The 14,180-nt window shown below is 41.0% G+C and overlaps 1 protein-coding gene across 2 annotated transcripts in view; it reads left to right on the top strand.

Moving 5' to 3' along the window:
• The first annotated feature begins 8,085 nt into the window (after positions 1-8,085).
• ANAPC7 (anaphase promoting complex subunit 7) overlaps positions 8,086-14,180 on the top strand; it is a 47,309-nt gene continuing 41,214 nt past the window's right edge. Inside the window, exons 1-2 of one of the 2 annotated variants that reach the window (XM_060028020.1) lie at positions 8,086-8,274; positions 12,446-12,632. In XM_060028020.1, the coding sequence (XP_059884003.1) occupies positions 8,174-8,274; positions 12,446-12,632 (288 nt within the window). In that variant the 5' untranslated portion in view covers positions 8,086-8,173. The remainder of the gene's footprint in view (positions 8,275-12,445; positions 12,633-14,180) is intronic. The other variant, XM_060028019.2, reaches the window with a different exon arrangement.

Genomic DNA, 14,180 nt, shown 5'->3' with positions numbered 1-14,180 from the left:
AGGGGACACAGGTTCGTGTCCCGGTCCTGGAAGATCCTACATGCCGTTGAGCGGCTAGGCACATGATCCATGGCTGCTGAGCCTGCATGTCCGGAGCCTGTGCTCCTCAACGGGAGAGGCCACAACAGTGAGAGGCCCGCGTACCAAAAAAAAAAAAAAAAAAGAACATTGATAGGAAGTCAAATATTAGAAAAAATATATTAGCCAAAAACCAGGCTGAGGACAACAGTCACCTGGTTCTTTTCTTAAGCATCCTGTTTACATTTATTAATTTTTAAAATATGCCACCAGTTATTGTCATATGCATAGAAAAATTACAGTACATGGAAATGCTTGAACAAGATTTATGAGAATTGTTTTATTCTACATTTTCCTTTCCTCCAAAATTATTAGTACTGAAGAACTTAATAAAAAGTTTGGAGTTGTGTCCAGAAAGGGATGTAATACCAAAAGCCATTTGGTTTGTTTTTCCCTTCATTTTGTTTATAGAAGTTTGGAAGACCATTCCATTAGGAGAGTGTAATTTTAGGGCCACATCTGTTCTGTGTTGATTTTGAGATAAATCACCAATCACAATTTTCCACTTCAACACTGCAGCTCCAGTTTACAGGTGATCTGACAGCTTGCTAAATGCTTTGCCTTTTTAAATCCTGTTTAACCCTTTCAAGAATCTTTGTGGCAGGGCTTCCCTGGTGGCGCAGTGGTTGAGAGTCCGCCTGCCGATGCAGGGGACACGGGTTCATGCCCTGGTCCGGGAGGATCCCACATGCTGTGGAGCGGCTGGGCCCGTGAGCCATGGCCGCTGGGCCTGCGCGTCTGGAGCCTGTGCTCCACAACGGGAGAGGCCACAACAGTGAGAGGCCCACGTACCGCAAAAAAAAAAAAAAAGAATCTTTGTGGCAGATACAGGTACTATCCCCCTTTTTAGATGAAGACGCTGACGCCTACAGGAATTAAATAACTTGCCCAAACTCAAGCACCTGGAAGTTGGCAGAAATGGCAATGAAACCTAAGTCTTTCCAAACCCAGGGCTGGCCCTCTCAGCCATTATAAGATGGTCACTTGGCCACATTGCAACTTTTAGTAGAACATTCAGGCAACAAAAGCAGGAGATTGAGGATATACAAGAAATGTAAAGGGCAACTATGCTCTCCAGGACCTTAGCCATCTGATGAGAAATTTGTATATCAAGATAGGAGAGACGAAACACTGAAAGATTGACATGACTGCTCAGTTCTGCCCAGAGAAAGAGCAGGCTGTTATTGCTGAGGTCGCTTGGGGAAAACTTAATGAAGATGGCACTCAAATTAACTGAGCTCAGAACAGGTGAACCAAATTGGGTAGGCTAAATGAGAAAGAAGTATATTGGGCAGCTTTGTGACATGATCAGGCCTGGCATGAAGGAAACGTTAGGGCAAAGAACGTGATGGGGACAAAGCTGCCCTAGCAGGTAATAATGAAGGACCCACGTTTTTGAGAGCCAGGGTCAGGGTTAGACCTTTTTTTTTTTTTTTTTTTGGCTGCGTTGGGTCTTGGTTGCTGTGCACAGGCTTTCTCTAGTTGCAGCGAGCGGGGGCTACTCTTCATTGTGGCACGCAGGCATCTCATCATGGTGGCTTCTCTTATGGCGGAGCACAGGCTCTAGGCACGTGGGCTTCAATAGTTGTGGCACGTGGGCTCAGTAGTTGTGGCTCATGGGCTCTAGAGCGCAGGCTCGGTAGTTGTGGCGCATGAGCTTAGTTGTTCCGTGGCATGTGGGATCTTCCCGGACCAGGGCTCGAACCCGTGTCCCCTGCATTGGCAGGCGGATTCTTAACCACTGTGCCATCAGGGAAGCCCCCAGGGTTAGAACTTTAAACTGTATTCTATTAGTGGGACAAAGGACATGACAGATTCTCCACACAAGGGCACCATTCTGCTTTTACCTACCATTATGAGAACGATTTGCCTGAACATCACTTTTCCTGCCCCAGTTTTCCCCAAGCCATTCCAGAGTTTCTGTGCTTAACTCTCAAGAACTTTTTTTTTAAACAGTCTTCTTGAGATGTAATTCATGTATCATATAATTCACCCATTTATAGTATACAGTTCAATGGTTTGTAGCATATTACATTGTCATTTTTCCATTTTAACCATTTTAAGTGTACAATTCAGTGGCATTAAATTCATAATGTTATGCAACCACCACCACTATTTCCAAACCTTTTTTATAATCCCAAATAGAAACTCTGTACCCATTAAACAGTAACTCCTCATTCCTCTTCCCCCAGCCCCTGGTAACCTCTAATCTACTCTCTGTCTCTGGATTTGCTTATTTATGTGTCTCATATAAGGGGAAATCATACAATATTTGTCCTTTTATGACTGGCATCTTTTACTTAGCATCTTGTTTTGGGGGTTCATCCATGTTGTAACATTCCTTTTTGTGGCTGAATAATATTCCATTGTATAGATATACTCTATTTTGTTTATCCTTTCATCTGCTGATGGGTTGTTTCTACATTTTGGCCCTTGTGAATAATGCTTTAATGAACATCAGTGTACAAGTATCTGTTTGAGTTCTTGTTTCTTACAGTGCTTTAAAAAAAAATCAGTCATCTGCCATTTCATCACAAGTCCTCTGAAGACTTCCCCCTGAACCAGTCATTATCTTGTCTGTTCTTATATTACTATTTAACTTTTTCTTAACATGGTCATGGGCCACGCCTATCATTATTGTAGCCCCAGTGCCTGAAACGAGGTGACGAGGCATTCAAATATATACTGAATGAAGATTACATTTACATTTTCAAGCGGATGGTGAAAGGATAAAGTCAGGACTTTTATGAAATTTAGTTAATTACAGTGCACCAGATGGATTGGAGGGTAGAGAGATGGGAGGGAGAGACACCAGGAAGTAAGAAGCTTTATTAGTGGTTCCCATGTAAGGGCTTAGTGGGTGTTACTGGGAATGTAAAAATAAGGGGAGATTTGCGGGAGATTCTACTGCATTCGAATTAGCAGCTGAAGGTTAGGTTGAGGTTTTTTGTTGTTGTTGTTTTGTTTTTATTAAATTCACCTGTTTCTTCTACTGCCAGGGAATTCCCCAAGGTTGAGTTTTTTTGTTTGTTTGTTTTTTGGATTTTTTTGTTGTTTGTTTTAGTTTTGAGTCTAGTTGACTTGGACAATAGCAGTTCCTTTGATGAAAATAGGTTGGGTGATGACATAATTTGTCATCCAAACTCTTGAGCATAAAAGAGCGTGCTATAATTAATTCTGGAACAGCAGACATAAACTGGAATTGTCCCGAGCAAACTTCTAGAAATCAATAATTGGAAGTCCTTTGGAAGGGGTGTGGGAGATGAGTTTAATTCTGAGCACTTTGAGTGTGAGGGGGCAGCTGATGGCCTGGGTGATATCCAGCAGCAAACAAAAATATACGTGAAAGCAATAGAAATAAAGACTTGAGAGACAGGAGGTCTTTAGCGGAATTAGGAGATAGAATTTGATCCCTGAGACAAGTCAGCAGTTAGGATCAGGAAGAAGGAAGGACTCAGCAAAGAATCAGTCTAAGAGGTTAATCGGAATAAAGGGTGGATCAATAAAACATGCGAGTCCTAGAGAGGAATTTCTTGGAGGGGGTTGTTAATAGTATTAAAATCTCCAGAAAACTTTATTTTATGGCAGTTGAACTCTAACTCAGCAAGCCTTGTTGGTTTTGCATTTGTGTGTGAATTAGTTGCTCTGTCCTTACTTGTCTGACCATCTCATAAACAAAGTGCCAATCTGGACACCTTAGAACCCTAGAATATATTGCTTTGCCAGCCACTTTTACTGAAAAGAGGGAAAATCATTTGGAAAGATGGCTATATTTATTCCCTCCAGTTGTCCAGGCAAATTCTTTGTCCTAAAGTTACTTTTCCACTGAAAGGAAGGCTATCACTGCCAGGAGACACTTAAGGGATATTAAGTAATGTTTCCCTTAGAGCAATTTACAAGTGTTATGTTTTTCCCCTTGTACAAAAGACAGATCTAAGAAAAATGTCTAATGGAGCTGGGAGAGGTTTTCATTCTTAGGCTGTTGGAGATTTAGAAATGAACTTAAGTGGAGCAAAACATTTACATTTATAAATTGTTCCTCTAAATGTATCTGATTCAACACTCCATGGAATTCACATCATTCTGCACCTAAGTGGCTTGTCTAAATGTTCATGGCCAGCTGTGTGTCTGAAAAGACCCCTCCAGTTACAAAATTATCATTTTAGAAGATGATGATTCCATGAGAAAGAGGAGGCTTTGTCCCCTTAGATTTATCTCTTGTGTGTCCCATGTTAGTTTAATATTACATGTGTCCTTTGTATAATATGAAAATCAGTATGATCTGACTTACATGAGGTTAATGGAACTTAACCATGGAATCCATCCTATTTTGGAGTAATTTATTTTAAAGAGGATTTTTAAAAAATTTCCAGAAGAGGTGGTCTCTCCTTTGCTTCTTTTTCTCTATAAATATTTTGCTTCATGCATTCTTTGTGTTGTTTATCAACTCCACAGATGTCTTTTAGCACTATTTCTTTATAGAAATTATCAACGTTTCTCCTGCCATTTAGCTAGTGATATATTCTCCTTCATTCCCATCAGGATATAAACATGTTATTTCTTCCATCTTAAAAAAAAATCTTTATTCTGTTTCCCCCACCTGCTGTCACTCATTTCCTCCTTCCCTTTATAACAGGCCTTCTCAACCTTGGCACTTGGACATTTTGGACTTGATTGCCTCCTCCAATCTACTCTTAACGCATCAGACAGAACAATCCTCTTAAAAAGCAAGTCAGATCATGTTACTTTTCTGCTCAAGACTCTCCATTGGCATCCATGAACTTGTTTCCTACTCCTCTCCCTGCTTGCTCAGCTCTAGCCCACTTACCTCCTTACTCTTCCTGTAACATGCCAAGCTCACTCCTGCTTCAGACCTCTAAGCTTGCTCTTTCCTTTGCTTGGGATCCTCTCCCTGTAGATTTCTACATGGCTCCCACTTTCCTTCCCTCAGGTCTTTACTCATATGTCACCTAATCAGTGCAGCCTTCTCTGATTTTGATTAAAAATGGCAGCTCCTGCCCCAACACTCCCTTTCTTTCTTCTTTACCTTTTAAGCACCTTTAAAAAACACTTATGGAAAATTTAAATATACATACAAGTTGAAAGAATAGCATAATGAACTCCCATGTACCTGCCACTTAATTTCAGTTGATATCAACATTTTGCTAATTTTGTTTCATCTATCTCCCTCCACTCCCAGGAATATTTTAAAGTAAACCCCATACATTTTTCTTCCATAAATACTTTAGTATGTTTTATTACCTTCTCATAATACTATTTGTATTACTTGGTTACTGTTTATCTTTCCTCATTATAATGTCAGCTCCATAAGAACATGGGCTTTTTTTAAAAAAATAAATTTATTTACTTATTATTTGGCTGCGTTGGATCTTCGTTGCTGCGCGAGGACCCCCTCCAGTTGCGGCGAGCGGGGGCCCCTCCTCGTTGCGGTGCGCGGGCCTCTCCTTGGGGTGACCCCTCTTGCTGCGGAGCACAGGCTCCAGGCGCATGGGCTTCAGTAGTTGTGGCGCACGGGCTCTAGAGCGCAGGCCCAGCAGCTGTGGCACACGGACTTAGTTGCTCCGCAGCACGTGGGATCTTCCCAGACCAGGGCTCGAACCCGTGTCCCAGCAGACTCCCAACCACTGCGACACCAGGGAAGTCCCAGACATGGGCTTTTGTTTTTGTTCCCACCCTCGCTACCAAGCAATCAAATCTTTCTGTTGCTTTCAGTTTATTTTTTCTGGATATTTCATATACATGGAGTCAGGGATTATGTGATTTTTTTCTTCTGGTCTGATTTCTTTCACCTACCATGACTTTATATTTAGCATAGTATTTTTGAGATTCATTCATGTTGTTCTCAGTAGTTTGTTCTTTTCGTTTTTAATTTTTTGCTGAATAGGATTACATTGTATGAATATACCATATTTGGTGATATAGTCATCAGCTGGTGAACATTTCACTTGTTTCCACTTTTTGCTATTATTAGATGTGGTTTTAATTATGAAATATTTCAAATGTAGAAAAAAGTATAATAGCAAGCATTTATATGTTTACTGTGTGTCAGCCATTGTTGCAAGTGTGTTAGATACAATGGTGTATCTAGTGTGTTCGACACCCAGAGACGGTCAATTTTGACACCCCCCCTTCTTTCTTCTTTTTTATTAAGTTTAATTTTTTCAAGCAGTTTTAGGTTCAGAGCAAAACTGAGGGCAACTAACAGAGAGTTCCTATATACCCCTGCCCTCACATGTGCACAGCCTGCCCCACTATCAGCATCTCACATTCAGGGTGCATTTGTTACAACTGATGAACCTACCATTGTCACCCAAAGTCCATAGTTTACCTTAGATTTCTCTCGGTGATGTACATTTTATGAGTTTTGACAAGTGTATGACATGTATCTACCATCATAGTGTCGTATAGAATAGTTTCACTGCCCTAAAAATGCCCTTTGCTCCACCTCTTCTTTCCTCCCCTCTATCCCTGGCAACCACTGATGTTTCTACTGTCCCCAGTTTTATCTTTTCCAGAATGTCATATAGTTGGAATCATACAGAATGTAACCTTTTCAGATTGGCTTCTTTTACTTAGTAATATGCATTTAAGTTTCCTCCCTGTCTTTTCATGGCTGTGCTCCAATAATTGACAAATCTGTTTACACTGTGTATGGAACATGAATACGCAGAGATGATCAGCTTGGCAGTCATTGACAAGTTTTCAGAATTTAAAGGTCAAGACCAGAAACTGTATATTATTCATTTCTTTGCTAATCCAACATGTAGGGTAACAGTTTTTAAAAATACATTAATATAATTAAAAAGTATTAATCCGTTAACTTTTTGTCCTGTAATATTGGTTTTATTTTTTCATTAAAAATTTTACTGACATCATTATTTAGATGAAGTTTAATAAAATAATATTTTCACTGTTTCTTTTCGGGCCATTATTATTAGTCATTCATTTCAGGACTCTTACTGAAAGTTAAAGCGAGGGAGTGGTCAAGAGAATGAGACAAGCCACAGACTTGGAGCAAATATTTTCAAAATATTCTCTGATAAAATCTGATAAAGGACTGCTATCCGAAATACACAAAGAACCCTTAGAATTGAACAACAAGAACACGAACACCCTGGGAATTCCCTGGCCATCCAATGGTTAGGACTCCGCGCTCTCATTGCGGAGTGCCCAGGTTCGATCACTGGTCGGGGAACTAAAATCCCACAAGCCGCGCCCTGCGGCCAAAAAGAAAGAAAGAAAGAAAAAAGAACACGAACACCCGGACTAAAAAATGGACAAAAGAACTGCACAGATAACTCACCAAAGAAGATACCCAGATGGCAAATAGGCGTATGAGAAGATGCTCAATTTCATACGTCATTAGGGAATGGCAAAAATCACAAGATAACACTACACTCATATTAGGACGGCTAAAACTCAACCTAGTCTTTATTCACTCTGAGCTAGTGAGTAATTTCCCATGGTAAAAATACGTCCTTTCGCACCCAAAGAGTGAAGCCGTACTCCCAAAGGTACACGCAACACCTGAGGGGAGGGGGCGTGGCGCTTTCAGCCTTCGCGCTCGTGCGAGACTAAAAGCAGTTAGGACTGCCCTTGGCGCCTGATTAAAATATCTAATTCCAGCTGTTGGGGATTTTTTTCCCCCCCGCATCCTACTAGTATATTAACTTTTATTTATGATAAATATCAATACATTTTTATTAATTTCTGAGAGTCCTCTCAGACTCATTTCAATTGGGCATGCATTCGTCCTGAGTTGCCTTTTGTCCCCAGCTCATTGTAAGCCCTCCATAAAGTTTGCTGCTTAGAATGATGATGTAACTTTCGCTAAAAACAACCCCCCGCACCCCAAACCAAATCGTACCACCTCACAGGGGGCTTGGCGGGGAAGGAACTGAGGGTTTTGTTTTTGTTTTCGTTTTTCTCAGGCATTTCGGTAGCTGCCTATTATCCTGGGGGCGGTGCCGCGTGTAGACCCGATGGACCCTGGCGAGGCGGCCATCTTGGAGTCTTCCCGAAGGAGCTTCAACCTTCTCTTCGCGCTGGTGCCGCGGCGGCCTTGTTGGGCAGAATGAATGTGATAGACCACTTGCGAGACATGGCGGCAGCGGGGCTGCACTCCAACGTGCGGCTCCTCAGCAGCTTGTTACTTACAATGAGTAATAACAACCCGTGAGTTGAGGCGGGGAGCGGCCTGGGGCTGAGGAGAAAGCGGCGCCGGTTTGGGAACGGGGGCTGAGGGGACCTGGGGATTGGCGGGAAGGAGCGGCTGCGGGCCCCAGCTGAGGTTCCGAGGTCAGCGAGGGCCTCGTCGGGCGGAGCCGACTTAGGAACGAAGTTGAGTTCTCTGGGTCCCCGCGTTGTGCCGGGCGCTGGGATGCGCTCCCTGCGGGGGATGCGGCGAGCGGCTGCTTCGAGAAACGGAAGGCGGGGGCTCTGAGGACCACCCTGGCTAGGGTTTCCCGAAAGTTGGGAGCAGAGGTTTTCCTAAGGAACTTGTCGCCCGGCATAGCGACTGTCACATCGCTGGGCTGACTCATCCCTTCCCAGCTCCTTCCCGAAGAACGTTTTCTCGCTCAACGAGGCTCAAAGAAGCCCAGTCGCCTGGTTTTAGACCCTTGTCCTGCATTTGAGATTGATTTTTTTCCCTGGGTGTGTCAGTAGGGTTTATTTACTTTCTCGTCCCTGCAAACACCTGAAAACGGGAGACTTCCTTGATGGGTGAGAGTGGCACCTTTTGAAGGACTCGCATTGCCCTTTTCACGTTTCCAAAGCTGCCGCTTATGGAGTCTTATTGCGGATGAAGCACAGGGCTATTTCCAGCCTTGAGTGCATGTCGCCCCTGTGCTTAAATTTCTCCCTTTTGGTTAAATTAAAATTCCTTCCCACGGTCTACAAGACCAAACATCTCTCTCTCACTCTGTCTGTGCTCCAGCTTCCCTGGCTATTCTTTCTGTTAACTTGAACACACCAAGCTCGTTCTCAACTCAGGGGTTTTGCATTTGCGGGTCTGCTTAGAGTCCTCGCCTCAGAGCTGCCTCCTCATTTAGGTTTCAGCTCAGATATCCCTCCTAGAGAATTCTTTTTTAAAAACATTTAATTTCATTTTTTATACAGCAGATTCTTATTAGTTATCTATATCATACATATTGGTGTATATATGTCAATCCCAATCTCCCAATTCATCCTACACCCCGTCACTTTCCCCCCTTGGCGTCCATACGTTTGTTCTCTACTTCTGTGTCTCACTTTCTGCCCTGCAAACCGGTTCATCTGTACCATTTTTCTAGGTTCCACCTATATGCGTTAATATACGATATTTATCTCTTTCTGACTTACTTCACTCTGTATGACAGTCTCCCTCCTAGAGAACTCTTGTCTGGCCACCAGAATTGTCCCTTACCCTCACCATTCTATCCCTTTGCCCTGTTTTATATTCTACATCACTTTTTTTTTTTTTAACCAAGATATAATTGACATACTAGTCTCAGGTGTACAACTTAATGATTCGATATTTGTCTGTATTGTGAAATGATCATCATAGTAAGTTTGGCTAACATCTGTCACCTCACATAGTTACAGAAAAATGTTTTTCCTGTGATGGGAACTTTTAAGATCTATGTTCTTCATCACTTAACACCTAATGAAATCAGCACAGTGCCTGTGTGCAGTACGCACTCAAACGTTTATTGAAGGTGCTAAGGAAATACGTGCAACCTCAGGAAGGTGAAATACCGTGTTCAAGTTCACACATCTAGTAAGTGGAAGAGCCGCAATGTCTGAATTTTGGTCCTTCTGACTCTAAAGTCTCCATTCTGACCCACCACAGTCTACTGCGTCTAAATGGCATTGTAATCTTCTACTGAGGGTGGACCCATTTGCATTTGGCCTGCTCTGGAAGCTGTCTGGGCCACTTAAGGGCGTTGCAGCTGTTCCTACCTATTTCATTTCCATTAGTGCTTTTGGACCTCACTACGGGAGACCCATCATTTTACCACCATCCACTTAGTGTTGACAGTGAGGAGCCCTGGTCTCTGTCGGCCTTCTTTGTTTATTCTGGAGCCTTTCACCTGGTTCTGAGTGATTTGTCAAAGCATACAGTGTCTACCATTGGGAATTTATGCACCAGTTAGTCATTATTCTTGGTTCTTGAAGATGTTACAGGATAGTTAGAAGGAGTTTGGTCCTTTGATTAGACGTGGCCCGTTCTTTATTTTAGGCTAAACTGGCAGTTTCCTTCCTGGCTTCAGGAGGTGTTTAAATTCTGACCTTTATCATTTATATTTTAATATTTCTTAATTACCAATACACACCATAAAAAAAAATCAAACAGTACTGAAGGGGTATGCAGATAAGTGTCTGACCCTGAGTCTTGACCCTCACTCCACTATTTCCCTTCTCCACAGGCAACAACTTAACAGTTTTTCATGTATCATTTCAGAGATAACTTAGGCATGCATAAGTAGGCATGTATGTTACAATATATAAACATCTGAATCCTTTCTCTGAGTGTAGTATTTCTATCAAATCAACTATTTTCTTTCACATCTTATTTCTCACTAAATATATAGAATCTCAGAGTTGGAAGAGATCTCAGCTATCTGGACTGTACCTTTCAGTCCTTGACTTTCCTTTGTAACTTTATATCCAGTGTTTAGCCTACCTATCCTTTTTTTAAAATTATTTTTTCACTAAGATAAAATTTACATACCATCAGATTCACCCTTTTAAAGAATACATTTCTGTGTTTTTTGTTTGGTTTGGTTTTTTTTGTTTTTGCGGTATGTGGGCCTCTCACTGTTGTGGCCTCTTCCGTTGCAGAGCGCAGGCTCAGCGGCCATGGCTCACGGGCCCAGCCGCTCCGCGGCATGTGGGATCTTCCCGGACCGGGGCATGAACCCGTGTCTCCTGAATCGGCAGGCAGACTCTCAACCACTGCACCACCAGGGAAGCCCCCATTTCTGTGGTTTTAAGTACATTCACAGAGTTGTACAACTGTCACCACTGTCTGTTCCAAAGCATTTGCATTACCTCCAAAAGAAACCCCAAATGTATTAGTAGTCACTCACCAATTCCACTTGCCCCAGCCCCTGGCACCTACTAATCTATGGTACCTATTCTTGAGTATCCTTCATTTGCTGAGCAGTTAACTGTCTCCAGAGTTCTTTGACTCTGACTGTTCTTTCATTTTAAGTGGCTGTAGGTTTTCCCTGTCAATGAAAAAATGTAAACTCTAACTGGGGGAAGGATGGGATTGGAGATTAAAAATACGAGTTTCCCATTAAGATTGGTGGCCAGTCCTAGGCACTTATAACACTTGTGAGCAATATTCAAGGTTAAAGAAAAGGTTCTGAAATGTATTGGTTCTGTTACGCTGTCCTTAAACCCCTGAGACTCAAGGAAGTAAAAATTCTTGTTAGTGAAGTTTACTTCTGTATGTAAAAAAAAAAAAAACCTTTCATCAAATAAGGCTAGTCCTCTCTCATTCTGTTCCACTCTGTCCCACTGGCTTATCCTAGTCTATTCCCATACTTCGGTATTTTAGTATTCCCATTTTCTTCAGTATTTGAAGAGTTTTAAGTACCCTCCGAACCTCTTTTTGTTCAGCACTTAGCTAAAAATGATTCAGAGTGGTGAGTTTCTCTTTTCCAGGTTCTTTAACCCTTCTTTGGTAATATTCAGTAATATTAGTTAAGTCATGATTGCTCTCTTTTGTCTGTATTACCCTAAAAATTGATGTTAATATGAGAGTTATGGATATATATCAGACTCTTCAATTAAGAGGGCTTGGGTTAAAGAAGGGGAGGAAAAGATACACAGTTGACCCTTGAACAACTTTCAGGGGAGGGGAGGGGGTGCCAACCTTCCCCACAGTCAAAAATCCACGTATAAGTTATAGTTGGCCCTTTATATATGCATTTCCTCCATATCTGCAGTTCTGCATACATGGATTCAACCAAGAGTGGTGTAGTACTGTAGTGTGTGCTATTGGAAAAAATCTATACATATAGGTTGGACCCTTGTAATTCAAACCTGGTTTGTTCAGGGGTCAACTGTATTACATTTCTCTTTGTATATCTCTGTATTACTGAATTTGATTTAGATGTATCGATTGTTTTTATACTAAAGAGAACAATTTAAGGCAATTTTCTACATGTGTTGACCATATTGACATGAAGTATGACTCTTGCCTCTTTTTTGGGGGAGTAGCACTTAAGGTAAATTTACTTTTTTGTAAACTGTCAACATAAGGTGTATTAGGCTTATGTAGACACTAAGGAGAGCGTTCTTTCTTACATTTCAAAACAACCCATGTAGGGGGTATACTTTCTTTGTTTTCTAGTGAGTTATTCTCCCCATCTCAGAAGTACCAGCTTTTGGTGTATCATGCAGATTCTCTCTTTCACGATAAGGAATATCGGAATGCTGTGAGTAAGTATACTATGGCTTTACAGCAGAAGAAAGCCTTAAGTAAAACTTCAAAAGTGAGACCTTCAACTGGAAATTCTGCATCCACTCCACAAAGTCAGGTAATTGGAAGTAGATGTGTGATGTGGTTTTGGTTGGTTGGGTTGTTTTGAGAGCAAGAGACGCTGAAGGAATTTGAAAGATTGCTGATTAGATGTAGAAGAAGTAAAATAAAAAGTAATTTTAAAGGGGAGCTGACTGGAGAAACAAAGATGAAAAACCACTTAGATGCAAGAATGCATCCAACCAAGCACTAAGGGCTAGAAGCAAAGTTGACTCTATGGATGAATCTAAAAATAGAATTAAATTTTAAATTAATTAGTTTAAAAATTAAATGGAATTATCTAGGCTCTAACCAAAGCCTTTCATTGTTCCTTCCTTTTATTTTATTATTTATTTATTTTTTGGCTTAGTTTCCCAACCAGGGATTGAACCTGCGCCCCCTGTGTTAGAAGCGCGGAGTCTTAACCACTGGACCGCCAGGGAAGTCCCTGTTCCTCCCTTTTATACAAACAGAACTCAAAATCTAAAGTGTTTTTAATAATTTTAATGAAAGTACACTCTTAAACTGTAACTCAGTTTTTAGGATAGTGAGCACCTGGGGAAATTTATATAAAATAATCTTATGAATTCCTACTAGTTTTGGTTGCTTGATAATTAGTTAAATAAATGAAGGGTAAAAAATTATAATTTCACCATTCGACAGTCATCCCATTGCTAGAAATTAATCCTAATAGTAGATTCACAAAAGGTTTACAAGGGTATATAACTAAGGCTGCTTATTGTAGTATTGTTTATAATGGTAAGAAACTGGAAGCAAAAGTGTTTATCAGTAGGATCTAGTTAAATTATAATATAGCCCTAGGATGGAATATGATGGAAATATTGAAGAAATGAAATATAGAGGTGTATGTGCTGATGTGGAAAATACTGTGTATATTAGTAAAGAAAATAAGGTTTGAAGCAGTGTGTTCACTACTCTTTTTGTTTAAAGGGGATAGTTTATTTATTTTATTTTTATTTTTTGGCCACACCGCACGGCTTGCGGGACCAGGGATTGAACCCGGGCCCTCCCTGGCCCTGGGCAGTGAAAACACGTTGTTCTAACCACTGAACCTCCAGGGAATTCCCTAAAGGGGATAGTTTATAGTTATATAAGTATATCTTGGTGTATGCCTAAAATATATATGGTTAATATACATGAAAAATTTTCTGTGTGCGTGAAGGAAATACATTTAATGGGAAGCTTTAGGGAGAGGGGAACTTTGACTTTTCAGTTTGAATCTGTCTTTAAATTTAAATTACACATGCAACTTATTTAAGAGGAGTGTCAGTAGAATGAACTGGAAGTGAAATTATGAGTTGTGTTCTGTATTTTTCCACATTAAAAAAAGATACAAAGTAACATCATTGCTTTTTTTTAAAGCCTGTACATCTTCCTCTTGTTTCTTTTTATGTAGAACCTTTGTTTTTGTTTTAAAACGAAGCTTTTTTTTTAAATTTATTTAATTTTTATTTATTTTTGGCAGCGTTGGGTCTTCGTTGCTGTGCGCGGTCTTTCTCTAGTTGCAGTGAGCAGGGGCTACTCTTTGTTGCGGTGCGCGGGCTTC

The sequence above is a fragment of the Delphinus delphis genome, chromosome 13 (assembly GCF_949987515.2).
Source record: "Delphinus delphis chromosome 13, mDelDel1.2, whole genome shotgun sequence".
Taxonomy (NCBI): domain Eukaryota; kingdom Metazoa; phylum Chordata; class Mammalia; order Artiodactyla; family Delphinidae; genus Delphinus; species Delphinus delphis.
The sequence above is the reverse complement of the archived record's forward strand: the minus strand, read 5'-3'. Positions and strand labels throughout refer to the sequence as shown.